Source organism: Eumetopias jubatus, unplaced genomic scaffold (genome assembly GCF_037043125.1).
Source record: "Eumetopias jubatus isolate StellerSeaLion01/CBP00866 unplaced genomic scaffold, mEumJub1_p1.0 scaffold_16, whole genome shotgun sequence".
Taxonomy (NCBI): Eukaryota; Metazoa; Chordata; class Mammalia; order Carnivora; family Otariidae; genus Eumetopias; species Eumetopias jubatus.
Window position 1 is genome coordinate 78,167,317 of NW_028274822.1, and position 26,246 is coordinate 78,193,562.

General features: G+C 45.7%; 1 protein-coding gene across 4 annotated transcripts in view; it reads left to right on the top strand.

Moving 5' to 3' along the window:
- Positions 1–26,246, top strand: part of CIT (citron rho-interacting serine/threonine kinase) — a 158,899-nt gene that overhangs the window by 116,296 nt on the left and 16,357 nt on the right. The window contains exons 25-40 of one of the 4 annotated variants that reach the window (XM_028116391.2): positions 3,413–3,610; positions 4,088–4,308; positions 6,794–6,929; positions 9,121–9,225; positions 14,511–14,651; positions 15,103–15,210; positions 16,965–17,082; positions 17,364–17,528; positions 20,849–20,986; positions 21,743–21,923; positions 22,594–22,685; positions 23,228–23,332; positions 23,542–23,711; positions 24,445–24,489; positions 24,960–25,040; positions 25,178–25,313. In XM_028116391.2, the coding sequence (XP_027972192.2) occupies positions 3,413–3,610; positions 4,088–4,308; positions 6,794–6,929; positions 9,121–9,225; positions 14,511–14,651; positions 15,103–15,210; positions 16,965–17,082; positions 17,364–17,528; positions 20,849–20,986; positions 21,743–21,923; positions 22,594–22,685; positions 23,228–23,332; positions 23,542–23,711; positions 24,445–24,489; positions 24,960–25,040; positions 25,178–25,313 (2,140 nt within the window). The remainder of the gene's footprint in view (positions 1–3,412; positions 3,611–4,087; positions 4,309–6,793; positions 6,930–9,120; positions 9,226–14,510; positions 14,652–15,102; positions 15,211–16,964; positions 17,083–17,363; positions 17,529–20,848; positions 20,987–21,742; positions 21,924–22,593; positions 22,686–23,227; positions 23,333–23,541; positions 23,712–24,444; positions 24,490–24,959; positions 25,041–25,177; positions 25,314–26,246) is intronic. The other 3 variants (XM_028116393.2, XM_028116394.2, XM_028116395.2) reach the window with 3 other exon arrangements.

The window sequence follows — 26,246 nt, forward strand, 5'->3', positions numbered from 1 at the left end:
ATATTTTGACGAGATTTAAAAAAAGGGTTTGATCCAATCTGGCACCTAAAACCCTACCTAAGTCTGTTTCAGAGGGGAGTTGGTGGGCAAACATATGACACAGTTTTAATTATGAATCAATCTGTCAGCTATAAGATTAAAAATAAATAATATGCAAATAGCTGCCTTCAAGGAGGAACCAGACATTCCAGTAGGACTTTAGCCCTGTGTCTTTTTAGCCCGATGCTCATCATCTAACTGGTTTCTAACCCCCATTGCGCTATTGAACATATACCTGGTAACCTTCTCCCTACTGGTCTTCCCATCAGGTGTGAGAGGTAAACAGAACTTGCTCAGAACTGTCAGGTTTGCTTGAAAAGCAACAGATAACCCCAAATAGAGATCTCTCTCTCTCTCTCTCTCTCGGACACTGAGAGTAGATCATTTTTTATATCCTTATTTCCTCTTAGAAATGCATCACGATCTCTTATCTGCAAAAACAGCATAGAAGAAAGCTCTGTTGGCCCCTGTGTTAGGAAGCTGTCTCCCTCTTCTCACTGCTAAGATGGAGTCAGCCTTTCAGTTTCTCTTTTTTACCCTGTATCCTTGGGGTTGAAAGGTTAACAGACTAATAATAAACAGATCACTTGCCTTTGGTATGGAGAGAATACACCCACGGACACATGGTAGACCTAAGAATCCTCCTTGCACGTTACCTGGTTCAAAATCACAGATTGCCTATCACAATACTTTAAAACAATTTTTTTTAAACCATGGAGACCATTAATTTTCTGCCTGTGTCGCAAGTCATTTCAATATCTGTAAACCCAATAATGTATGTGTGGGTGTGTGTGGGGGGGTGTCTAATACTAACACTTAATACCACAACTCCAGCGCCTCAAAATAGAGTCACAAGCTAAACATGTTATGCCTTTGGCAGAAAGAATATATAAGAAGTCTGAATGAGTTAAAATGCTTTAATGAGTGTTTGGGTGCTTCACACGAACACATAAGCCTCCTCTGGACAAACATGCAAAATAGGGTAGAACCAACATTCACAAACTGTAAGTAGAAATCAGAGATTTGAGACCCCTTGAAAACTGAATGGCAATAGGGAAGTAGAAGGATGCCTCCCACTCCGGTGGGCCTGTCTCAACTGAAGTGAGAGTCATAATCTTGGCACTTCATTGAGCTTTTCAAGTATTTTGTCTTTAGCACTTTATAATCTATTTTGAAAGGAGAAGAGTTAGCAGAAATGGGCTAATAATAAATTGCAATTTTTTCCCCATAAATCAGAGAAAGGGAGTGAGAACCCAAAGGCTTAGGTATGTTTTTGAGTGCTGAGTAAATTATTTTGGCAACGTGTATATTCTTTTTTTTTTTAAAGATTTTATTTATTTATTGGACAGAGAGAGACACAGAGAGAGAGGGAACAGAAACAGCAGGAGAAGGAGAGGGAGAAGCAGGCTTCCCGCTGAGCAGGGAGCCCGATGTGGGGCTCGATCCCAGTACCCTGAGATCATGACCTGAGCCGAAGGCAGACGCTTAACGACGGAGCCACCCAGGCGCCCCTGGCAACGTGTATATTCTTATGTGAGCAGATTTTCTGTAGCCTCTTTGCTCCACAAGAGGTACCATGATAATCTTTAAAATGAAGCATTATCTTGGTCATTAATTTTTATCCCTTGTATTTCACAGGCTACATTAAGGTAGAATAGTATGCAAGAAAATTCAAAACATTAAAAAAAAAATGGAACGGAGGAGGTAGTAAATATAGTATCTACCTCCTTATCACAGATGAAGACCCCAACCCTGCAAAGTTCAAGATGGCTTTATTTGGGGCTCCAGACTCCATTTGAGAACATAGTTTCCAGGCCAGCTTGCCTCTGTTTCTTGTGTTTTTGTTTTTGGTGTGTTGGGGGGAAGGACATTAAAAAGAAGCATAGTAGTTAAATGGAGACATTTATAGTCCAGGATGAAAACTATCTTAAGGAATGGCTTCACTACATATAAGATGGAGACCAGTTGAACTATTGGGCATTGTTTACTTATTGTTTCTGGTTTTAGGAGATTTAACCATGCACCCAAAGGGTGGTCCAGGGATCCCTTTAAGGCATAACTGCCGACTAGAAATGACAAACTTGCAGTCTTCCCATTTTCCCTGATAAAGGGGTCCTAGCTAAGGACCCAACCAGATAACCTTTATTCCCCATCTTGTAGCCAACAGTGCACCTCAACCAATACATTAGGAATTAGCAGGGCTTTTGACATTAAAGTACACATTACTAGACCACTTACTACATTAAAAGCTTATCAGCGTAGTTAATAAAATGGAAAGCTCTGTTTTCTGAGCCACATTGAACAAATGTTCTTAATTGATGTTTTTTAATTCTTTGTGGCTGGGAAGATTTTTTTAAAATTGATAATCAAAGGGGGCTAAAATAGGGAATTAGTCATAGAAACAGTGGCAACATTTCATAAACTAAGTCTACTCTAGGTTTGGGACTTGGAAACAATAAACTGTAGGCTTCAAGGCATTTCCTTTTAATTTACTTCTTTTTGTTACATAAAATTTAATTTACTGCCTGTGTGCTTCATTCAAACTATTATTAGAAAATTGCCCTTAAACTTCGAAAGTATTATATACAAAAGCTCTCTGCAAGCACTGATACTGAACCTCAGAAAAGAGAATAGGGAAGCTAAATGCACTGAAATCGAAGTCATTCTGCCATTGAGCAGGGAAATAATTTAGCAAAACCAGATTAAATCTCTCTCAATAAAATGACAATCTCATATACATGCCTTCCCATTTTTGATAGCTAACTGTATAATAAAAACCATTAAAGTGATGCCATAGTACAATATTTTCAGGATTATTCTGAGCTTCCCTTAAATTTTTTCCTTTTGTTGCATGAAATTAAATTTATTGCTGAGATATTAAAATAACTTTTAGTGTCCTTCATAGTCAGTCCTTGATAAGAATTTTATTTTGCTTTCTAAGACTATCTCCAGTTCTGCTGTCCTCTGGATGGTGCCGTTTGTTTAATTAGCTGATTGTGATGCCAGTCTCTTAGACGCCTTTCCTTGGCTTGCATTCTCCACATTATATTATCATCCATTAACTTGATCTCATTTAAAGTTGCCCCTTCCATATGGCAATCTCTTTTGATTGATCTATTTTTGCCATGTCTTCCAGTTAAATCATGAGTGAGAAAGAATCAGAGACTTTTCTTTTTCCACCACAGCACGTGTGTGTTAGTGCTAAGTGGGCGGGCATGGGAGTTTGGCTTTGGCGGCCAGGGTTGGATGAGCAAATGTGAGTGGCACGTGGATTGTTATTGTCACGTAGGTTCCAAAATCAGCGGCTCTGGAAGCAGTTTCTCATTTCAAACGGACTTGCTGGATGCAGAACCAGGTTCCTTTCCTCTTTTAGGTAATCACAGACCTGGAGGAGCAGCTAAACCAGCTGACCGAGGACAACGCTGAGCTCAACAACCAAAATTTCTACTTGTCCAAACAACTCGACGAGGCTTCTGGCGCCAACGATGAGATAGTACAATTACGAAGTGAGGTAGACCATCTCCGCCGCGAGATTACGGAGAGGGAGATGCAGCTCACGAGCCAGAAGCAAGTAAGGGCAGTATGCTGTGTCAGAGACCCCTGGCACCCTTTGATCCTGTTAGATTTCAGAGCAGGCGCCCGGTATACCTCTCCCAAGGGATCCAAGACTGAGCCCTGACCGTTAAATGGGCTCTTTCTCATCAGCACGTCTATGTTTTGAGGGCTTGGGGGTTTGGAAAAAGTAACTTTTAAAAAGTGTGTTGTTCTCTTAATTCTGACTTTTAAAAAAAAGGTAAAAATAAAATAGAATATTCTGGGAGGCTAGTGTGAGCCCCTTGACTTTTAAGCGTAGTCTCTAACCCCTGGCTTGCATTGGGTTCTGTCTTTAAGATGGTGGCAGAAATGGCCCTTTATCCATTCTTGTCTGGTCCCCTGGGTCTGTAGAAGAAAACAGATACACTGTGTTTCAGATTGTAGTTAGAAACTTGTGCTTTTCTGACACTGATCCAACGAAAGTAACATCCGGGAAATCCTCATTTGATACAAGGCACAACTCAGTGGTACTGATTTGCAGACGATGGAGGCTCTGAAGACCACTTGCACGATGCTGGAGGAACAGGTCATGGACCTGGAGGCCCTGAATGATGAGCTGCTGGAAAAAGAGCGGCAGTGGGAGGCGTGGAGGAGCGTCCTTGGAGACGAGAAGTCCCAGTTTGAGTGTCGGGTCCGAGAGTTACAGAGGATGCTGGACACCGAGAAGCAGAGCAGGTGGGGCTTCCTGTTTGTAGAAAGCCAGTGACAGGTGTCTTCACCGGGATCACCTGAGCATTAGTAACAGGGTGACCAACAGTCCCAGCTTGCCCAGGACTGAGAGAAGTTTCTAGCATACAAGACTTTCAGTGCTAAAGCTGGGAAACTCTTGGGCAAACTAGGATGGGTTGGTCATCCTACTTGTAAATATGGTCAGTGTCACTTGGATTCTGTCTGTGTTGGAAGCTGGTGTCCTTTTACCCCATGCGGAGGCCTGGGAGTCAGCAGGGCAAATAGCTCAGTGCTCTCTTGGCAGAAACCCTTACTTTGCCTTTGTTATCATTGTGACCATGTAGCAAGACCATCACCATTTTAATCCTGCTCCTGTGTAAAGCTAGTCACCTGTCTACACTGGGGTTTCTCAACCTCGGCACTATGGACTGTTTGGGCTAGATAATCCTTGTTGTGGGGCCTGTCCTATGCATCGTAGAATGGAAGCATCATCCCTGCTTTTACCCACTAGATGCCAGTAGCAACCCCTTCCTCATGTTGTGACACCAAAAATGTCTCCAGACGTTGTCCAATGTCCCCTGAGGGGCAGCATCACCCTTGGTGGAGAACAGCTTCTCTACAAGGACAGTTTAGTTTTTTTCTTTTGTGGTAGGAAATAAGTTCAAGCAGCATCTTTCCTCTGCTTTCCCACTTTGATCTCCAAAGTCAGAATCTCCTTCCTGCTGGGGCCATGATAGCGCAGGTCATAGACTTCCTACCCCAAGGGGGTGCCATTCACACTGCAGACATGGTTGATGGGAAGATTGGTTATGACAGTTTTACAGCTCTTGGTAGGAAAGTGTTTGGTTCTAACAAAATGGGTATATTATGACAGTTTACCAGCAGATAGAAATAAATGATCTTGAAGAATGGGTCCCATTTTCCAGTGTGCATGCTAGAGTTAGCGCATGACTTCACGTGTGCACAAATGAACTGAGGCCGTCCTTCATAACCTCACCCATACCACCCTCCCTCTGAAACTGACCTTCCTAGGGTACCCTGAACTCCTTAAGTGAGATAAACTGTGCCTAGAAATGCCTCTCACAGAGCATTTAGTTGGGCACCATCAGACTCATTGTGGTATTTCCTGCGTTTACTTGACCACAGTAGACTTAGCCAAATGTGGTGGATATTTAATGGGAGCTAAGTCAGTTAAACTGGAAAAGATTGGAGGCAAAAGATGAGACTCCTTAAATTTGAAGAGACACCGGTAGAAATTTTCATTTTTTGGATATCCTCCTACTCGGGGTATTTGCCGACCTGACAGGCTGCTGATTTAAGACCTCCTGTTCCTCTTCACCCTGAGTTCTCATGGTATATTCTGGTTGCTTTCACGCAGACCCCCTTCCTTCTGCCCTCAAGTGCAGCTCCTATCTGAGGTGTTTCTAGAATCCCTCAGAGACCAATTTGAGGGTCGGAAGCTGGCTTCAGCATCAAGAAACACACAACTCCCCATGGAAGGTATAATTATGGGCTGTGCTTAGGAAGACATTTCACGTATACTTTCAAGGACAGTTGTGAAAGATCTTGGCTTTTCCTTTCTTCCCCCCACCCCCCCTCTATTTTGGTGTTCCGTGGGATCCCGAGATGAGTAAAATATAATTCTTAATTCCTGTGCTCAAAGAGGCAAGTCTCATAGAGAAGATGAATTATGCTTTCGGATATTTACCACCTCAGATAGAGAGTGGGGTGTGCCAAGAGAGGAGTGTGTTTACGCTTTGGCTACAGAGCAAGGAGAGCTTCTTTGCAAGAGGAGAAATTGAGCAAGGTTTTACGGAGGACACGGCCTTTTGAGTTCATCCCTGAAGGCCAAGTAAGATTTGGGCTTGCAGGGTAGGGGAGGTGGGGGAGGAGAGCACTGGCCAGAAGAGGAGACTGTATAAGCCCAGGTATGGAAGTAGCAAAACACAAGACCATTTAAATGGGGAAGGGCAGCAATTTTTCTAGCTTGCTTCTAGTTTTTTTCTATTCTCTAACCTTATTTATAGATACATCATTGGATTCAAGTTTGTTTCCTAACACGCACCTCAAACACATAACTTACTGCATAGACTTTAAGGAGAGGAAATGTTTGCTCGATTAGGGTTGCCTGTGGACCCTCAGGGGGACCTCATTCCATTTCCGCTCCCAGGGGAGGCTGTGGCAGTCTTGCTCTATTGTATTCAGTCCGGTTGCTTTTGGAAAATTGCCTTTTCCCCTTCAGCCTTTCCAAGTGAGTACTCACAGGAACTTTACCTCTTAAGAGTATTTTTACCCGAGGTCTAAAGTGGGTCAACTCTTTGCTCTGTAAGCAGTCAGAAAGCAAGACATCATTTGGAACTGGGAATCGGGGTTGGGCCTCTGTCCAGCTGCAGCCTGTCTGGTTGCTTACTGGGATTAGAGATGGGCCCACTTCCTTTTTCTGGATTGGTGATGGTGGCGCTTCTGAAATGGGTCTGTGCCTTCCCGGCAGGGCGCGGGCCGACCAGCGGATCACCGAGTCCCGCCAGGTGGTGGAGCTGGCGGTGAAGGAGCACAAGGCTGAGATCCTGGCTCTGCAGCAGGCCCTCAAAGAGCAGAAGCTGAAAGCTGAGAGCCTCTCTGACAAGGTCAGCACCCATCCCTTCTGCCTTTTAGGAGGACATCTTCATCTCCCTCTTTTGGAAGGCATTGCTCGACCCACATTCAGGTGCAATCCACGGGCAGCATATTTCACGAACACACGTTTGCTCCGTCCCATCAAGTCGCAGGGTTAGGCTCCACACGGGACACCCTTGGTTGGCGAGAGCATGAGGGGGGAGGCATGGTGGGGACTGGTGTGCCCCAATCTGTCGGTGGCTTCTCAACATCTGCCTGTCTGGGCCCCTGAGGTCTGGATTCTGATCTGGCCACACAGCTCTCTCGTTTTCTGGCACCTGATTTCTAGATTTAATCTCTGGGTTGGTTGCTGGATTTAATGTCGAGCATTCTTGGGAAGTGCTCAATGGCAAGGACTAATGCTCCTTCCATTGCTGCAATAGTAGGCAGCTCAGCCTCTCTCTGTTCCAAGGCCAGGGGCACGAGAGGGTCTGATGGCCACGTGAGTCCTCAGTATTTTACATTGGAAATACGCATGTCCTGTCCACATAGCATGCCACGTTATGTCCCCATGTTCTGGAGGTTCATCTAAGTCTTGAAAGAGATTTCAAATAGATGCCCCAGTGTTCCAGATAACAAGAATGGAGATCAAAGAAATTTCATGTATATACGCAGGTTCACACACGCGCATTTTTTCACGCACACAAACACACACATAAAATAAAGCAAGAATCTGAATTTCATATGTGGTATAACTATTTGTTATTTCATGATCATAAAAGTAACTATTTGGGGTCATTGTGGCAGGTCTAGAAACCATAGAAAAGTAAAGGAAAAGATGACTGACAATCCACCACAGATCTATTAGAATAAATTTAGATTCTTACTGTGTAAACAAGTTTACATCTTTAAAAAAAACAACATAGAACTAGGGGCTTTTCCTCAGTTACTGAATGTTTTTTGAACATGTAGTTCTAAAAAAATCTCAACAACACAGAGGTACCTACTTAATCATTTAATCATTCTACTTGTGTTGGAACTTTGAACTCCTTTCAATTTTTTGCCATAGTGTTATAAAGAACACTATGATGAACATAAATCTTTATGAATATCCATGATTTTCTTACAGAAATAAAATTTCACAGAAATAAAATTACTGGATTCAAGGCTAGAGCTTGCCACTCAGGAACACTCTGGAGTTCCTTGATACTGGCTTGCTTTTTTTTTTTTTTTTAACCCATGAGGAAACTAAGGCTATTATTTAGAGGTAAATGAACCCTTTTGGTTTAGCTTGAGCATCTTTTTCTGTTTGATTGTTCTTAGAGTATTCTATAGCAAAGTTCTGCTCGTCCTTTAAGACTCCAGACATTGGGGCATGTGGGTGGCTCAGTCGGTTAAGTGTCCCAACTCTTGCTCTCAGCTCAGGTCTTGATCTCAGAGTTGTGAGTTCAAGCCCCATGTTGGGCTCCATGCTGGGTGTGGAGTTTACTTTAGGAAAACAAAAAAACAAAACCACACTCCAGACATTGATATCATCTTTTCTTGAAACTGGTAATTCAGGAAGAATTTCTCTTCTCCATACCCCTCTTGTCGAAAATATTATGTGACAAAGCAATCCTTGTTTGTGTATATGTCTAGTTATGGGCTACTCTCTGCCTTTGTGACTTTATGTAAGATTCTTAAGAGAGTTCGTCCATTCTTTCATCCCAAGAGGCCCGATATAATGCTGTGCAAATAGTAAGCATTCAGCATTTGATTATTTAATTAAGTTCAGCCAGAGTGATCATCCTTGTCTTAGAACTTGTCATAGCTATTTATGTGACCCATTAGAAATAATACTCTCCCCATATAAGGCTTATCTGTGACATGGACCTTTGTGATATACTTTTAGAAAACAATATTTATTTATTTATTTTTTGAAAGATTTTATTTGAGAGAGAGCACACGCACGTGAGAATGAGCATGAGTGGGGGGAGGGGCAGAGGGAGAGGGAGAAGCAGACTCTGTGCTGAACGTGGGCCTCAGTCCTAGGACCCTGAGATCATGACCTGAGCCAAAGGCAGACACTCAAACGACTGAGCCACCCCCAGGTGTCCCTAGAAAACAATTATTAATATTCTGATCTTCAGAACTTGATTCTTTAGATGTGAAGGTATTTGCGAAAGTCATTAGTATCTAGCATTCCTAAATATGACATTATGGCCAATTTTTCCCAATGCCCAGCTCAATGACCTGGAAAAGAAACATGCCATGCTTGAAATGAACGCCCGCAGTTTACAGCAGAAACTGGAAACTGAACGGGAGCTCAAACAGAGGCTTCTGGAAGAGGTGAGTACAAAACACCTGAGAAGTAGAGCCAGGTGGAATTCTGAAGGTGAAAATTTGTTGTGTTTAGGTGGTCAGATCCAGATCAGACATTCAAATTTTGAAGTCTGAATTTTTGAAAAAGAGTAAGGTGGTCACTTAATGCTTTTTTGAAGGTATTCAACGCGTTTAAAGAGTGTGTCACGAAGGCCAGAGGGTCTTTGTTACTTGTATCCCCCCACGTGGTGCTTAAAAGAATGTTGAGCACAGATGAGTATGTGCCAAATGGAAGTTTATTAAATATACGGGTGACTGAATATTGAATTAAATTGTTCTTTTAGAGTTAATATCTAAAGTATATTACATTTTCAGGCTGATAAACATCTATGCAAATTAGCCTCATGCACAGGGCAGGGACTTGATTTATGCTGAGTACTAAATTTCATGAAGACTTTTGATCATTTAATTCAATTAAAAAAAAATTATGCCCTGCCTTTGAGACATAGAATGGAAAGCTCAAATTGGTCTCCGGAACCCATTGCTTATATTATTTCCTGGACCTTTTAACAGAATTCTGAAAATTTCTCTTTAAGTTGATGACTACTTCCCACCCCCAACCAAAGCCCTCCCTTATATGTTGAATCACTTATGATTCTGCTTTGTTCATTAGAATTGATCAACCAGGACAAAAATACTTTATAAAGATATTTAATGAGAAACAGGACTCCAAGAGTGTTCTGTTTAACCCATAGTGAACCTGATAGTTCAATTAACCAGAATACCTATTCTGGTTTCGTTGAGGTTTTATTATATGATACCTCCCGAGGGACTGTGCTGATAGAAATAATATTGCTAAACTATTAACTTTGAAAAGTGTGGTGCAAATTTTGCAGGTGAGTATGAAATATTTTACAGAATGAGACCTGAAAAAAAAATGGGTGGGAATTTGGGAGAGTTCTGGAGGTGGATGGTGGTGATGGTTGCATAACACTGTGCATGTCCTTAGAGCCAGTGAACGGTCCACTTAAAAATGGTGAAAATTGAGGGTGCCTGGGTGCCTCAGTTGGTTAAGCGACTGCCTTCGGCTCAGGTCATGATCCTGGAGTCCCAGGATCGACTCCCACATCGGGCTCCCTGCTCGGCAGGGAGTCTGCTTCTCCCTCTGCCCCTCCCCCCTCTCATGTGCTCCCTCTCTCTCATTCTCTCTCTCAAATAAATAAATAAAATCTTTAAAAAAATGGTGAAAAGTGTAAATTTTATGTATATTGTATCACAGTAAAGATTTTTACAATAAAATCAATTTTACACACACATGGGTGGGAAGTTAACCAAAGGCAGCGTTAAGAACGCTGTCATAAAATTTAAAAATCTCCCTGGTGGTCAAGTAGAGAATGATGGTCTTTTATCTGGAATGAATAGGCAATGTCCCCGCTTTAGGCACATGTTGGCAACAGAACAGAAATAATCAATGATCTTGCCTGTCCTATTTTCCTTCCGAGGAAAGAGAGTTGGCTCTGACAGCTCCATGCTTGGGTCCAAGGTTACATGGTGAGTCGGTGACAAGGCTTGGAAGAGCATACTGGGATCCTGATGCAGTCCCCTCTTTCTCACTTTTAAGCGACACGAGAACATTTCCAGCTTCCCAGTCTGTACCTCACAGACAGATTTTTGAGCACAGACATCTGGCTGACGTGGAGTCTGGGCAGATTTCACTGACAGTTGAAACCATTATGAAACAAAGAATGATATTTATTGTCCAGGATGTAGCTGGGATCCTTGGTCGTGGTGTGCATTTTATAAGCGTGTGACCAAGGGCCTAACCTGAGTGTCCTCTTTTTTTTTTTTTTTTTGAATCATTTTTGAAATGTAAACACCTGACTAATCATCATCACAATGAAAACATAGAACATTTTCATCATCCAAAAAGTTCCCTCTGCCCCTTCTGGTTGATACCTTCTGACCCTGGCCCCGGGTATCCACTGATCTGCTCTTTGTCTCTGCCGATAGCTTTTTTTTTTTTTTTTTAAGATTTTTATTTTTATTTTTTTATTTATTTGACAGAGCACAAGTAGGCAGAGCGGCAGGCAGAGGGAGAGGGAGAAGCAGGCTTCCCGCCAAGCAGGGAGCCCAACGTGGGGCTTGATCCCAGGACCCCGGGATCATGACCTGAGCCGAAGGCAGACGCTTAACCCACTGAGCCACCCAGGCGCCCCGCCCCAGAGCTTTTCTTTTCTAGAATTTCCTAGAAGTGAGGTCATAGTATACATACTCCTTGTATCTGGATTCTTTATTTTGTTTTATTTTTTTAAAGATTATTTTATTTTAGAGAGTGTGTGAGTGGGGGAGACGGGCGCGGGGAGAGGGAGAGAGAGTGAATCTCAAGCAGACTTCCCGGTGAGCATGGAGCCCGACGCGGGGCTCCATCTCATGACCCTGAGATTATGACCTGAGCCGAAACCAAGAATCAGATGCTTCACCGACTGAGCCACCCGGGCTAGAGAGGTTCACTGTTTTCCATAGAACTGTCCTGTTACTCCAGTACCATTTGTTAAAAGACTCTTTTCATTAAATTTTCTTGACATCTTTGTCACAAAGCCGTCTACATGTCTATCTTATTCCATTACCAGACCATCTGATGATAACATCTTGAAATCAAGAGATATTACTGTGTGCGTGCTTAGCATGCTAAGTGTACTCTTTAATCCCCATCCCCTATTTCTCCCATCCTCCCACTCACCTCCCCTTTGGTGACCATCAATTTGTTCTCCATGGTTAAAGAGTCTGTTTCTTCATTCGTCTCTCTCTCTTTCTTTTTTTGTATTTGCTCATTTGTCTTCTTTCTTAAATTAACCCAAGTGTCCTCTTCATTAGGCACAGAGACTTGTAAATGGGGCCAGAATCACAGTCTCAGAGTTGGAAAGAGTTTTTTATGTCACGGAGCCCAGATTCCCAGCCCTTGTTCCATTGTCCCAGACTTTGCTAATGGATATCTCTCCCAAATCTTTCCTCTTGGGCCCAAAATGGCTTTGGAAGCTTTTTTTTTTTTTTTTTTTTAAGATTTTATTTATTTGACAGAGAGAGACACAGCGAGAGCAGGAACACAAGCAGGGGGAGTGGGGGAGGGAGAAGCAGGCTTCCCGCCGAGCAGGGAGCCTGATGCGGGGCTCGATCCCAGGACCCTGGGATCATGACCTGAGCCGAAGGCAGACGCTTCACCAACTGAACCACCCAGGCGCCCTTATCAGGCAGTGTCTTTAAAAATCCCATCCTTTTGAACTTTCTTTGGTTGGTTTTGATCCATCCTTTGAGCCACCAGGGTTGTCCGGTGCTCCGGTTCTATGATCCAGCTCCTCCGTGCGTCCTGCCGGTCTCCTGTCACCCTTGTGAAACTCCTGGACAGATGAAAGCACAGAGCTAATGCTCTCCTTTCAGTCCGACACTGACCCGTGAATAGCCCCCATTTGCCTCTCTCTGGGAAGCAGGTAAATGGTTTTGAAAAGCATTCCACCGAGCAGCAACCTGCCACTCTCACTTGTTTTTTTATTATAGTGAGTAAGCAGCCTGTTTCTTGGAAAGCTAACGGACAGTTGATGCGTTTGTTCTAGAGACATATTTTGGGCCCGGCTGTCACCAACCCGATTCTTGTCCCCAGCTCCTTATTCTCTGCTTCCTGCCTAGTAATTAATGTTGTCCTAAAATAGTGGGAAGAAACTAAAGAGGGTAATTTGCGGAAATCACTTGCGCCGTAGGGGACTGATAGCTCCCTTTAAGCGGTAATCTTAATGTTTTCTCTGCTCCCCCCTCCCCATATTTTAGGGGTTTCTGTGGTTTGATTCAGAAATCCCAGGTTGGCATACAGGGCAGGTGATCTCTGGTTGCTGACAGTATCTCTTGCTTTCCAGAGGACTGATGCGGGGAGGCTGGCAGAGGAGGTCAGCATGGGGAAGACAGCTGGGCTAGGGACGGACCGGGGAGGGGGAGGGGAGCCTGAACTGGATGGAGGGAAGGGGAGACAGAGAGACTGTGAAAACTCCTTGGGCACCTATGGTACGCTGGGCATGGCGCTCAGTATATCACCCAGTCAGGGCAGGCATTGTACCCACTTTCAGGTGAAGACACTGAGGCTTCTAGAGGCAATATGAGCTTCCCCTCGGGTCCTATGACTGATACATGTTAGAGTCCTCATTTATACTAGGGTCTGTAGCATTCCAAAGCCCACGTTCGTTCCACCACACCGTGATGCCTCAAGGAATCCGCTTCCCCTCAAGAGGAAGGGCTGTTGAGGAGTAGAGATGGAGAGAGAAACAAAACATAGGTGGAGGGAAGCAAAATGAGATGAAGAGGGTCAGCAAGTTCTGAGGTTCTTGGTAGCTCTCGGCCTTCTGGGGCTGAGAGTGCGGAGATTTGCCGTCGCCTGCTGGGAAATGCCCGTGGTGGTGTTTACTGCTCTTTAGGAGCTCTGTCCTTGAGTCTGCAGAGAGTCTAGGCCACCACGGGAGAGGGTGTTAGGGCCACCTCCAGGGTGGTTAGATTGTCACACCAGGGTCGGATGCCGTCAGGCGGCGTCTCCTCAGGGTAGCTGCTCTCTCCTGCTTTTTTAGAAACAGAAGCATTTTAGGAAGGAGAGCCATAAAACCAGCATCTTTACAGCCCGCTTTGTTTTCTGGTTGACTTCCATTGTAAAAACTGGAGAGAGATTTCCAGCACAAAACTATTTCTAAAACACTAAAGTGATCCCCCCGCCCCCGGGTTTTACTGGCTGCTGTGCTGAGTCTGGGCTCTTCTCTTCCTTCCTCCCCACACTGCAAAAGTATCTCCTGTGATTGTGGCTCTTTGTGTCCTGGTTGGGGGTCCCTCACCCTGACAAGGCGCTCCTTAAGTTAGAGGTGACATGATTCCTGTTTGTGCATCCACAGTGCCTGAACAGTGGTTTCTCGCAATAGCAAATGGGACCTTAAAAAGCAAAGCGAAGGACAAATTGGAGCTTAGTTGTCATTGCGGTAATTTGCAGCATCTTTGATGTCAACCCACAGGGGGGCAGTGTCCTTAATTGTAACTGACTGGAAAGACAGACACACCAGCTAGCCTTCCTCCTACAGTGGGGATCCTGTGATTTGCTGGCCGTCAGAGATTTCTGGGCAAATTCTTTTTAACTGTGCCCATGCATCGGTCTGGGACAGAAGACGAGATGATTTCAGAAGCCGAAAATTGGCGCCATGCCTGCAATTAGTTTGGTAACAGGAACAGTGGGGGGAACAAGTTGTATTGTCTGTGGTATCGAGACTCTGTTTGGCCTTTCTCCCCACTAGCAAGCCAAATTACAGCAGCAGATGGACCTGCAGAAGAATCACATTTTCCGTTTGACTCAAGGGCTGCAAGAAGCTCTGGACCGGGCTGATCTGCTGAAGACCGAAAGGAGCGATCTGGAATACCAGCTAGAAAACATTCAGGTGAGAACCAGCAAAGGGATTTTACTTAAAAATTGTCTGCAGAGGCAAAGCATCATGGCCAAAAGCCATGTGGTGAAAAGTTCACTTTCTTTATATTGTGATTTTTGTGTGTTTTCCCCAAGATTTCATTATGAAAATTTCCAAACCTTCAGAAAAGTTGGAAAATACCTATAATGATCAGCTCTGAGATTCTAATATTAACCCCTGGCTTTTTTTTTTTTTTTTTTAAACACACTTTTCCATATACTTATCCGTCTATCAGTCCTGTTTTTCGTTTTGTTTTTGGCCATAGAAAAGGACTAAGTAAGTAAATATTGGCCCAGTGTGGTCTGTGTTGAATTTTCATATGCTAGTATCCTCACGACCTAATATTTTATGTTCTTAAAGTACCAAATTTAAAAGCATCCTTCTTTCGAGGGCTGAGCTTATTTTTGTCTTTATGAATTTTTAGGTTCTCTATTCTCACGAAAAGGTGAAAATGGAAGGTACTATTTCTCAACAAACCAAACTCATTGACTTTCTGCAAGCCAAAATGGACCAGCCCGCTAAGAAGAAAAAGGTGGGTCCTTGTGTTTGAAAAGTGGGGAGTTTTTGCTCGGTCATTATGATTCATTAAGTACCGCCGTGATGGATAATTATAGAAACATAAAACAAAAGGCACTTTTCTTGTTTTATATTGGGTTGAAAAGAGGTTTTGGGTTAGTCAGAACAGTCCTTACGGAAGGGATGTCGTTAATCAAGTCTGTAACACGCTACTTTGTGTTCATGGCCTTTGGTGCCTATCTCTGATAAGGGAATGATTTTTTTTTTTTTCCCATTTCCTAAGCAGCTGGGGTGGGGGTGGCAGCCGAGAGAAAGGTTTATACGGATGTCATTGTACAAGACTCCAGAGGAATTAGCAGGTCACACGTACAGGACTATAGAGAGACTATAGGTCATGCGTTTGGGATTCCAAAGAGAGAGAAAGGGGTTCTTAGTTCTGTTGAAGGATTCTCAGGGCACATGTACGGGACTCTAGAAAAGACTGGAAATTACCCAGCCCAGTCCTTTTGATTGGCAAGGGCCTATGAGGAGACCAGGAACCAGGGAATTGAGGTGACTTGCCTACAGGGCCTGACTGGATAACTAGGCCCTCCACTGAGTGCTGCTCCATCCCTTTAAAATTATGATAGACAAACAAATGAAAAACTATGACTAGAAAGAAAAAAACAACAACTATGGACAGGGTTCTATGTAGATGCACCTGGGGAGATTTTTACTACACCTAAAACACGCTTCCCTAAACCACCGAGCCCCCCCCCCCCCGCCCCAGTAGGTTTGGCCAGGTGTTCTCAGTTGGAAAAGGTCTCTAAGGAGCTTGCAGTTTGCTTCCAAAGGCATCCCTACGCCGGGGGGAGCAGTGGCAACCCCCCTGGGACTTGGAATACATGAGAGGGGGCTGGAGTGGGCAGTTGGTGCCTGTGGCCCCAGCCCTGCTTGGACCGTAAGGGGTGAGAGTAGCCTTCAGAGGCAGCTTCCTCCCGTGGGGGCTGCAGGGGAGGGAGTGTTCTGGCCTACCGTGGGACAGTTGGTGCTTGTTATGCTTATGATATTTAATCTTTTATGATATTCAATCTTTTTGTATTTTAGCAGCGGAGTGTTGTCTGATTGTGTCGTGTGCTGTAGCTGGGGTGTTTCCATTGATTTTTGGTTGTTAATTTTTTTTTTCCAGTCCCATTATTCCCTGTGTTTTCCTTTTTTCCCCTCCGTGTCCAGCGCGTGTTTTCATTTGCATTTTTTTTTTTTTTTTTTTTTTTTGAGTAAGCCCCTTGTTTTGATATCATTTTAGTATTCAGGTTTTTGGTCTCCTTTTTTTTTTTTTAAACACTTATCTCTGTGTCTTGTAACTAAGCATCATGAGACAAACGCAAAGCAAGAGTGATTTCCGAACCATCCCTCCTGACTCCATCCTCCACTTCCATTTTTTGAGGGTAAAGACTCAGGAAATGGCTCTCCTTCTTGGGAATGCTAAAGGAAGAGGTGGTGGCAGTTCAAGCATCTTGAACCCTCTTGTCGAAAATTTCCGAAACCCTATTTTTTTCCAGCCGGCTGGAATGGGCTGTGGCTCAGTCTCCCCTTTCCCCCCTTCACATGCCATTTTTACTAAATCCGCTTACAGTGAGTATGCTCCTGGCTTTCGTGGTTTGCTCCTCTTGAGTCAGTGTTCCTTTAGCTAGTTTCCAGTGCCAGTTTCCAGGAGTTAGGAGATATCTCTGTTTCCATTGCTAGGGTTTATTTAGTCGACGGAAAGAGGACCCTGCTTTGCCCACACAGGTTCCTCTGCAGTACAATGAGCTGAAGGTGGCCCTGGAGAAGGAGAAAGCTCGCTGTGCAGAGCTAGAGGAAGCCCTTCAGAAGACCCGCATCGAGCTCCGGTCTGCCCGGGAGGAAGGTAGGGGCACTCCCTATGCCAAGTCTGTGGAATAAAGGCAGAGGACCCATCTCAAGCAGATTGGTCGCAGTAGTTCAGCATCTGTCTCTATGGCCCGGAAGCTCTCAGTGCAGACATCCCCCAAGTCTGAAAAATTCACAGCATCCTTGGCATTGTCCATTCGGCACGATGCCTGTTCTCTTGGTCTTGGGTCCTCGAAAGACAGCCCAGGGGCAGTCTGCTTGGTTTTGGCCTCTTGGTGACCCAGCTAACCGAAAGGCATCGGACTGGTCTCTCTCCAGCTGCCCACCGGAAGGCCACAGACCATCCGCACCCGTCTACGCCGGCCGCCGCGAGGCAGCAGATCGCCATGTCCGCTATCGTGCGGTCACCCGAGCACCAGCCCAGTGCCATGAGCCTGCTCGCCCCGCCGTCCAGCCGCAGAAAGGAGTCGTCAACTCCAGAGGGTACGTGCCCAAGGAGCCACTGGAGTTCTGTTGAAAATCATTTTTAATTGACCAAGAAAATGCAGACATATGGTAAAAGTGACAAGTAATAGTACTAAGGGTAATAATACCAAAGAGTAAGAAGTTCGTCTTCTCCCCTGCCCCGGTGCCAGGTCCCTGAGTATTCTTCCAGCAGTAGTTCATATGCGTGTAGGCACAGGTCGTGTTACTCCTGTACCTTATATAGTTATATTTCAAGAGTATGAGAAAATAGGCGTATTTTCCTCAGCCCTTTTTCTGTTATAAATATCACAGCACACACGCTGTACCCTGCAAAACACCTTTTTTTTTTACTTAAAATATTATCTTGGAGTGTTTATTAATTCATATGCATCAATCTCGTCCTCTGAGAGGGCCGCATGGTACTCACTGGTGTGGGTACATGGTTCACCTGTTAAACCAGGACCCCTGCCGATGGGCATTTAGGGTTGTTTCCAGTCTCCCCCCACCAGGAGCACCCTGTAGCGAAACCCTGCACCTCTGCAGGTGCTGCAGCCATAGGATTAGTTTTTGGGAAATGACTCACTGCATTCAAGATTATTTGCATTTTGAATGCTGATAGTTTGATCCAGTTTATATTCTTACCAACAGTGTAAGAAGTTTTCTTTGTGGTCTTAAAAGTACTCTGTTCATCTAGAGAGGAAAAGGGCTTAAAAAAAAAAAAAAGAACGGACAGGTTGTGAGGGCGGTCTGGCTGTGACATCTGACACCCCGTTGGTCACCAGGGTTGATTGGGCTGATGTGGCTGGGGAGGCAGGTGTCCCCCTCCTCCCTCACCGCTCCATGTGTGTGTCATCCCCCCTGAAGCTGCACGCTTGGTCAAAGGTGACGGCCTTCCCTGACACCGGAGGACTATTCTTCGGTCAAGGGTATACGAGTAGCTGAGCTCCCCTGCTAGAACCTTCAAACAAGCTCTCAAGGTCCATTTGTAGGAGAATGTCGGGTGGTCAAGCTTCCAAGACTCCAGACGCATCCAAATGCGGCGCCGCATGGGGCAGTCTGCCTTTCTTTAAAAAAAAATGGCCAAGGAAGGTGGTTTGGAAGGTCTTAGGGGATCGTAGAGCAGAGCTGTGGGGTAGCGTCATGGTATCACAATGTAACGGATGTTAGTGGCAAATCTTGATGGTGTTTTGGTGTGTCTGTGGTTCTTCTTCAGCAAATGGTTTTTCTTCCGTGATGATGCCCTCTTGTTTCCTGTGTTTTCGTAACACTTTGAATCAAAGAGCTTTACTCTTTATTTTTTTTTTTAAAGATTTATTTATTTATTTATTTGACAGAGAGAGACACAGCGAGAGAAGGAACACAAGCAGGGGGAGAGGCAGAGGGAGAGGGAGAAGCAGGCTCCCCACTGAGCAGGGAGCCCGATGCGGGGCTCGATCCCAGGATCCCGGGATCATGACCTGAGCTGAAGGCAGACGCTTAACGACTGAGCCACGCAGGCGCCCCAAAGAGCTTTACTCTTAAAGTCATCGTTTTATACTGATGGTAACACGGGGGAAGGAAATCCTTTCTGGCCATAGTGTCTGTTGACCGGGCTCCGTAGAGCGGCGGCCTGCGAGGTTCCTCAGACCCCAGGCCCCTCCTTCCCGTGTATATTCACCGGGTCAGAGTGCGTTCACGTCATTTATTCCTTGCAGCTTTCTGATAAAGGATGGGAGGCCATGTTCTGTGGAGAACCCAATTTGGATTCAGAAATTTGGATCCCAAGCTTTGCTGTTTAAGGCTGTCTTTAATTAGGTCACTATGGAGAGAGGGCCTATAGCAACCTCGTTATTTTAACAGAGTGGAATATAAATGTAATAATTCAATTTTTAAGGCTTAAAAGTTGAGTTTTTTAACCAACGGAGGTTATTCATGAAAGAACAGGACATGAAGAGAATTCTTCAGGCAGTTTATGTATCTAATAATTGGAAATTCTGTAATTCAGAACTGATTTTTAAACTGAATTCTGAAAACTTCTAGATACAGGATTTCATCTGGAAAACAAAAACTTTCATGATTAAAATATTTACAAATGTTTGACTTAAAAGCATATGCTTCCCTTAGGCCCACAAACATCGTTGGTATCATATAGCCTGTCTTCTGGCAGTAATACGTTCTTTAAAAATACTCCTAATAACTGGATAATGGAGATTTGAAGTTGATTCCTATAAATCTAGATGCATCTGTTAGTGTTAAAATGGTTTCACACCCCGTAACTAATCTGCTGTAATGTTTCTTTTTTACAGTTTTATTGAGATAAATTCACATACCATACAATTCACACAGTTGAAGTGTATGATTTTTTAGTGCACAGGGTTGTGCACTTGATTGTTGTGCAATGGTTGCACAACCATTGTGCAACCATTGGTTGTACAACCATCGCAGTGTAATTTGGGGACATTTTTGGCCTCAACCTTTCCCTCCCCCAAAAGCACTCTACCCTATAGCAGAACTGCCCATTCTCCCCTCTGCCCGACCTCTGGCCGCCACTAAGCCGAATAGATTTGCTACTCTGGACATTTCAGTAAGTGAGATCATACCGTATTTTTTGTGTCTGGCTTCTTTCATTGAGCATAATGCTTCTGAGATTCACCCACGTTATAGCATTTATTAGTTCTTTATTTTTTCCGATTGAGTAATATTCTATTGTATGGATAGCACATCTTGTTTCTTAATCCACTGATAATAATTTGGGTTGTTTCTACTTTTAGGCCATTATAAATAATGTTGCTGTGAACGTTGTATGTTGTGGCTACGTATGTTTCCAGTTCTCTTGGGGATATACCTAGGAACGGAATCGCTGGGTCATACCATTGCTGGGTGATCTGAAATTTAACTTTTCGAGGGACTGCCAAACTGTCTTCCGGAGTGGCTACGCCATTTGACATTCCCACCGGCAGTGTATGAGGGTTCTAATTTCTTCACATCCTCACCAACACTTGTTTCCTGCATTTTTGATTCTAGACGTCTGAGTGGGTGTGAAGTGGAATCTCATTGTGCTTTTGATTTGTGTTTTTCTGATGACTAATGATTTTGACCATCTTTTCATGTGCTTCTTGGTCATTTATTTATCTTCTTTGGAGAGATGTCTAGTCAAATCCTTTGCCCGTTTTAAAGTTGGGTTATTTGTCTTTTTATTATTGAGTTGTAAGAGCTTTTTGTATATTCTAGCAACAAGTCCCTTGTCAGAGATATGATTTACAAATATTCTTGCCCATTCTTTGGGTTGTTTTTCTTTTTTACTTGATGGGATCATTTGTAACACCTAATGATTTTTTTTTTTTTTAATTTTCCTTCAGAATTCAGTCGGCGTCTTAAGGAGCGCATGCACCACAATATTCCTCACCGATTTAACGTAGGATTGAACATGCGAGCCACAAAGTGTGCTGTGTGTCTGGATACTGTGCACTTCGGGCGCCAGGCATCCAAATGTCTTGGTAAGAGCAGCGGCTGTGCGTTTGCAGTGGGCACCTGCCTGTCTCCACCCGAACAGATCTGTCTGATGGGGGTGGGTGGTTTTCTTTTCTTTCTTCTTTCTTCTTTAAAGATTTATTTATTTACATTAGAGAGAGTCGGGGAGCAGAGCGGGAGGGGTAGAGGGAGAGAGAAGGGGACAATCTCAAGCGGATTCTGCACTGAGCTTGTAGCCTGACGCAGGGCTTGATCTCACGATCCTGAGATCACAACCTGAGCCAAAACCAAGAGTTGGACACTCAACCCACTGCGCCACCCAGGTGCCCCTGTGGTTTTTCTTTTTAAATTTTTCATCCTGCAGTACATTCATTTTCAAGCTTTTAGTTTCAGTGGGAGGACACTATTTTTCCCCTGTTAAAGGAATGAGCATATCCCTGTTTCCAGCTCATGTCTCCACCGCCCTGTGCAAAATGCCTTGTGCTTTGCTGATTTCCAGCCCCCTGTTTTTGCCCAGGTTGCTCTCTCCCCACTTTTAGGCTGTGTGCTGTCTCCAGCTGAACCGTGCAAACGAGGTCCCTTACACACCTGTTGGTGGCGGCCTGGGGAGAAGTCGGGAACACCGTGTCGAGAACACTTGGCTCCCTCTTTTCCTTTCTCTGTTGGGGCCTGGCTTCTGGGAAAGCTTAGGGATTGCCTGGGTGTTGGGGCCTGGTGGGGGCTTGGCTGGCAGAGGAAAGCACGGGCCACGGTCCACCAAGGTGTTTTCTGCTTTTACTCAGAATGTCAGGTGATGTGTCATCCCAAGTGCTCCACGTGCTTGCCAGCCACCTGTGGCCTGCCAGCCGAGTATGCCACACACTTCACCGAGGCCTTCTGCCGTGACAAAATGAACTCTCCGGGTCTCCAGACCAAGGAGCCCAGCAGCGGCTTGCACCTGGAAGGGTGGATGAAGGTGCCCAGGTATTGTGGCAGGGTGCCTCGGGCTGGGGCAGGTGCTGGTGAAGACACCCCCCCAAAATAGGCCACTTGGAAACAAGGAATATTTGGAGCCAAAGGCACATGACAAACACCGGTCTCAGAAGGACACTCTGACCTCCCCTCTCTCTTCCTGAAAGTAGGAGATGCGATTCCTGTGTAAAAGCAGCCCTCCCTTTTCCAGGAGGAAAGGAATATTATCACCAGAGACAGGGAATCAAGGCCTGCAGAGAGAACTCTGCAAGGAACCCTTGTTAAAGTAACCTTTTTCTTCCTTCTCTCTCCTGCAACATTTTAGTTGCTTTTTCATAATTGCCAGTCTTTGTTCGAGCCAGTGTACAAACACGCAGGCCTCTCCACTTTTGGGGCCTTTATTGTCTGGGGGAGACTCCCGGGAACGTATAAATTAAAATTGTATGCTTTTCTCCCATTCGTCCTTCTGCTGCCAGTGGCATTCCTGGGCCAGCCACAGAACCGACAAGGGGTAGCAGGAAGCTTTGCAGCCCCTGACAGAACAGACCAGGCCGCCCCCATTCCCGAGCTTTCCCTGGGAAGCCTCTTGACTAGGATTCCCTCTCCCCCTCCCCGCCACCCCTCCCCCTTTCCTGTGATTCGGGCTCCACACCTTTGTTCTCGTCCATCCCTCTTTTCCCAGGAATAACAAACGAGGACAGCAAGGCTGGGACCGGAAGTACATTGTCCTGGAGGGATCCAAAGTCCTCATTTATGACAATGAAGCCAGAGAAGGTAAATTAATAATTCAGGGGGCAGTTTCAGTGCACGTGGTTGACCCAGGTCTCCCAGTCTTGGCGTGAAGGTTTTGTTTTCCGGACTGCGTCGCCAGCCTTCTACGATTTTCCATTTTTGAAAATTAAAAACCAAATGACTTCGCTAAAGGTTATTGGTACGATACTCACGTCTATAGGTCTCCCCTCTGAAGACCCTGCAGGGTGCTGCCCTGAAGATTCTACCTGCTAATACACCTTCAGAGAACTTCCGCCTCAGTCAACTAGCCCATAAATCCGCATCGGCATCAGAAATTTGACTGTGCTGCTCATCTGACGCACTTTATTTTGTTTTTATCTTCCCTCTCTGCCTTCTCCGCACACCTTTCCCCTTCCTCCTTTGTTCTCGTATGCCTCTCTTTCCACGCGTACTGTCTCTCTTGCCCTGTCTCTCTCTCTCTCTCTCTCTCGCTCTCGCTCTCTGTTTCTTTTCTTCTTCTTTTCTCCCCTTGTTCTTGTTCCTGTTCTTTTGGTTTTCTTTCTGCCCTTCCTCTTCGCACCAAGCTGGACAGAGGCCGGTGGAAGAATTTGAGCTGTGCCTTCCCGACGGGGATGTATCTATTCATGGCGCCGTTGGTGCTTCTGAGCTTGCAAATACAGCCAAAGCAGGTGAGGGGAAGCAGGAGAGCCCACCAGGGGCGCGCCGGGCTTGCTCAGTCAGCAGGGGCAGAAGGGGCCACGGTCCTCCGCTCTGCAGTCTTAGGGGGGACCGGGACTTGCGTGCTTGGGAGGGGGGATCTCTTACCCCTCAGGGCCATCCCTCCCCTGGGAGTGAGGGAAAGCCACACCCAAACCCTGCTCTCTGTCCAATCCCCTAGATGTCCCCTACATACTGAAGATGGAGTCTCACCCGCACACCACCTGCTGGCCCGGGAGAACGCTCTACTTGCTGGCTCCCAGCTTCCCCGACAAACAGCGCTGGGTCACTGCCTTAGAGTCTGTTGTCGCAGGTGGGAGAGTTTCTAGGGAAAAAGCAGAAGCCGATGCTGTGAGTATGAAGACGGGTGCTGGAGCTTGTCTTTGTGACGTGGGCTGACGTGGGAACTGACCTGAGTGCCGGGAGCCCTGTTGCTGCCTCCCTGAGGGGTGATGGTCCGAGACTGTCGTGACTGGGGCGCTTGTGTGACCAAGACACGGGCTCTGTGCTGGCTTGTCTGGCGTCACACGCCCTCCCTCTGCAGCCCTTTATAATGGGGGAGTCAGCGCCGTTAGCCAGCTCTTGGGGCGCGACGGATCTTGGTCGTGGCGGCAGACATACTCATACGGAGATCCTCTCTCTCGTTTACTCTGATGAGTTTATTTGAAGACTTGAGTTGCAAGCACTTGGCCACGAAGCAGCGCAAAAGTCTGCCGAAACCATGCCAACTCGGGGAGGGCTTTCCATAACCTCCGTAGCTTCCACATGATCTGCTCTTCTGTAGGCAGGTTCGGGATCCTACTTCTCCTTAAGACGTCAGAACTGTAGGTGTGCCTTGATTGGCATCACTCCTCCGGGAAAGTTCCAGGATATAAACAGGGCTCCTTGCTCATTGGCGTTTCCTCCACCCAAGACCAAACACTGGGCTCCTAGTAAACATGTTCGGTGTTTGCAGTGGCAAACTTCTTAACCATGAGCCTCCTGAGAGGAGCTTGGCTCACTGGGTGGACCTGTTTTGATGACTTGTTCTGTGGTTCCCTGTGCGAGCCTTTTATTGAAATCCACGTTAATATGTGCACAATAGGGCTGCGACCGTCTCTCCTACGAGCTTCTGCCTGCGTGGGTTCAGGTAAAGAGATTCAGAAGCTTTTGCTGCTTCGCTGCCGACCCTGGGCTTTGTACTTTGGCTGCGGCCTGGAGGGGAAGGAGCCTTCCATGTGGCTTATTAACCCTCTGCGGGTGACATCTCTTTAGCGTCAGTTTATTTCCTACCACAGAAAATCTCTCAGTGTCTACTTCACTCATTTATTTCTGCGTCCAAGCCGAGGCGTAACTCTGATGCTAATTAACAACCGCCCCGGAGGTACCAGAAACATTCACCTTCTGCCTTTTGAGCTCAGATCAAAATACGGGGCAAGCCAAGAGCAAATGTGTGTTTCTGGCGTTTTCAGGAGTAACCTTACTTTCTTCCTGGCACCAAACTTCTCTCTGTTCTTGCTTTTGTCTCTGGATGGTTTGGTTATGAACAGTTCAAACTTACTGTGCCTTTTTTTTTCCTTTTCTTCTTTTTTTTTTTCTTTTTGGTTCCAATATGAAAAGAAATTGCTTGGAAACTCCCTGCTGAAACTGGAAGGTGATGACCGTCTGGACATGAACTGCACGCTGCCCTTCAGCGACCAGGTAGCGCTGTTCTCCGGGCACTGGCTGTAGCTCCCCCACAGTCACGAGCCAAAGGGCTCTTGCTCTTCCTACTCTTCGGGGTTGTCGTGGGCACGTGGTTATGCTTACGCTCCGCCTGTGGACTTCTGTTCCTGCAGGTGGTGTTGGTGGGCACTGAGGAAGGGCTCTACGCACTGAATGTCTTGAAAAACTCCCTCACCCATGTCCCTGGAATTGGAGCGGTCTTCCAAATTTATATCATCAAGGACCTGGAGAAGCTCCTCATGATAGCAGGTGGTAGGCCAAGGACGTGGCGCTTTCTTTTCACTGTTAAGGGAAACTATTTGAGACCAAGTGTCACGCCTATGAAACACAAAGGCAGGCCCTCCTGGTGGCAGATGGGAGCCAAAGCGGCTCTTTCCTCTGGGTCCCCATCGGTGCCTGAGCTGATGGCGCTCTCGGCCCAGACTCGTTCCCGCGGTGGCCTGTGCAGCGCAGTCGGACACCCCCAAAGAACACTTTACCGTTATGCCAAGTGAGGAGTAGTGAGCCCCGAAGTGTCATTAACGGCAGACCCTTTGATGCCGACGTCACGGTGACGTCAATGCCATCGTGAGCCGTGGCCTTCTGAGAGCTGGCCTGCTGTTAGCATGTGGCCTCTTACCTCTCCGGGACCCCTGGGAGACCCTTGGGCTGTCCACCACTGTTAACGGTTGGCCATATTTTTCCTCTCTTCCTCTACAGACGCACATGCACACACACTAACTGTTGAACCATCTGAGAGTCCCTTGCAGCTGTGACCCCAAAGTCGTTAGCATATCAGCTAAGAACAAGAGCATTCTCTTACACAACCATGGCAAAAAAATTTTTTTCTCTCTTTATTGGCCGTCCTTTTTTTTTAAGGGAAAACAGTAATTTGTTGGTTCAGTGTTCAAAAACATCCACAGCCAGGTCTTGTTTCAGGTGTGGCTGGATGCATCCGGGGGTGAGGTAAATAGGGTCAGGAACTGGCCTTTCCTGTCTTTCAGCACTCCGTCTCTTTGCCTCTTCTGTTCCTTTCTTTCCGCTTGCTTGCCTCCCTTCCTGCTCTTCCTTTCCTTCCTTGCCCTCCATCCCCACCTTCCTCCCTTCCTTCTTGACTTTATCCCTTAGAGTGGTTTTAGGCTCACAGCGAAATTGAGCAGAAAGTACAGAGAGTTCCCGGAGGCCCCCTGCCCCCACTGTCAC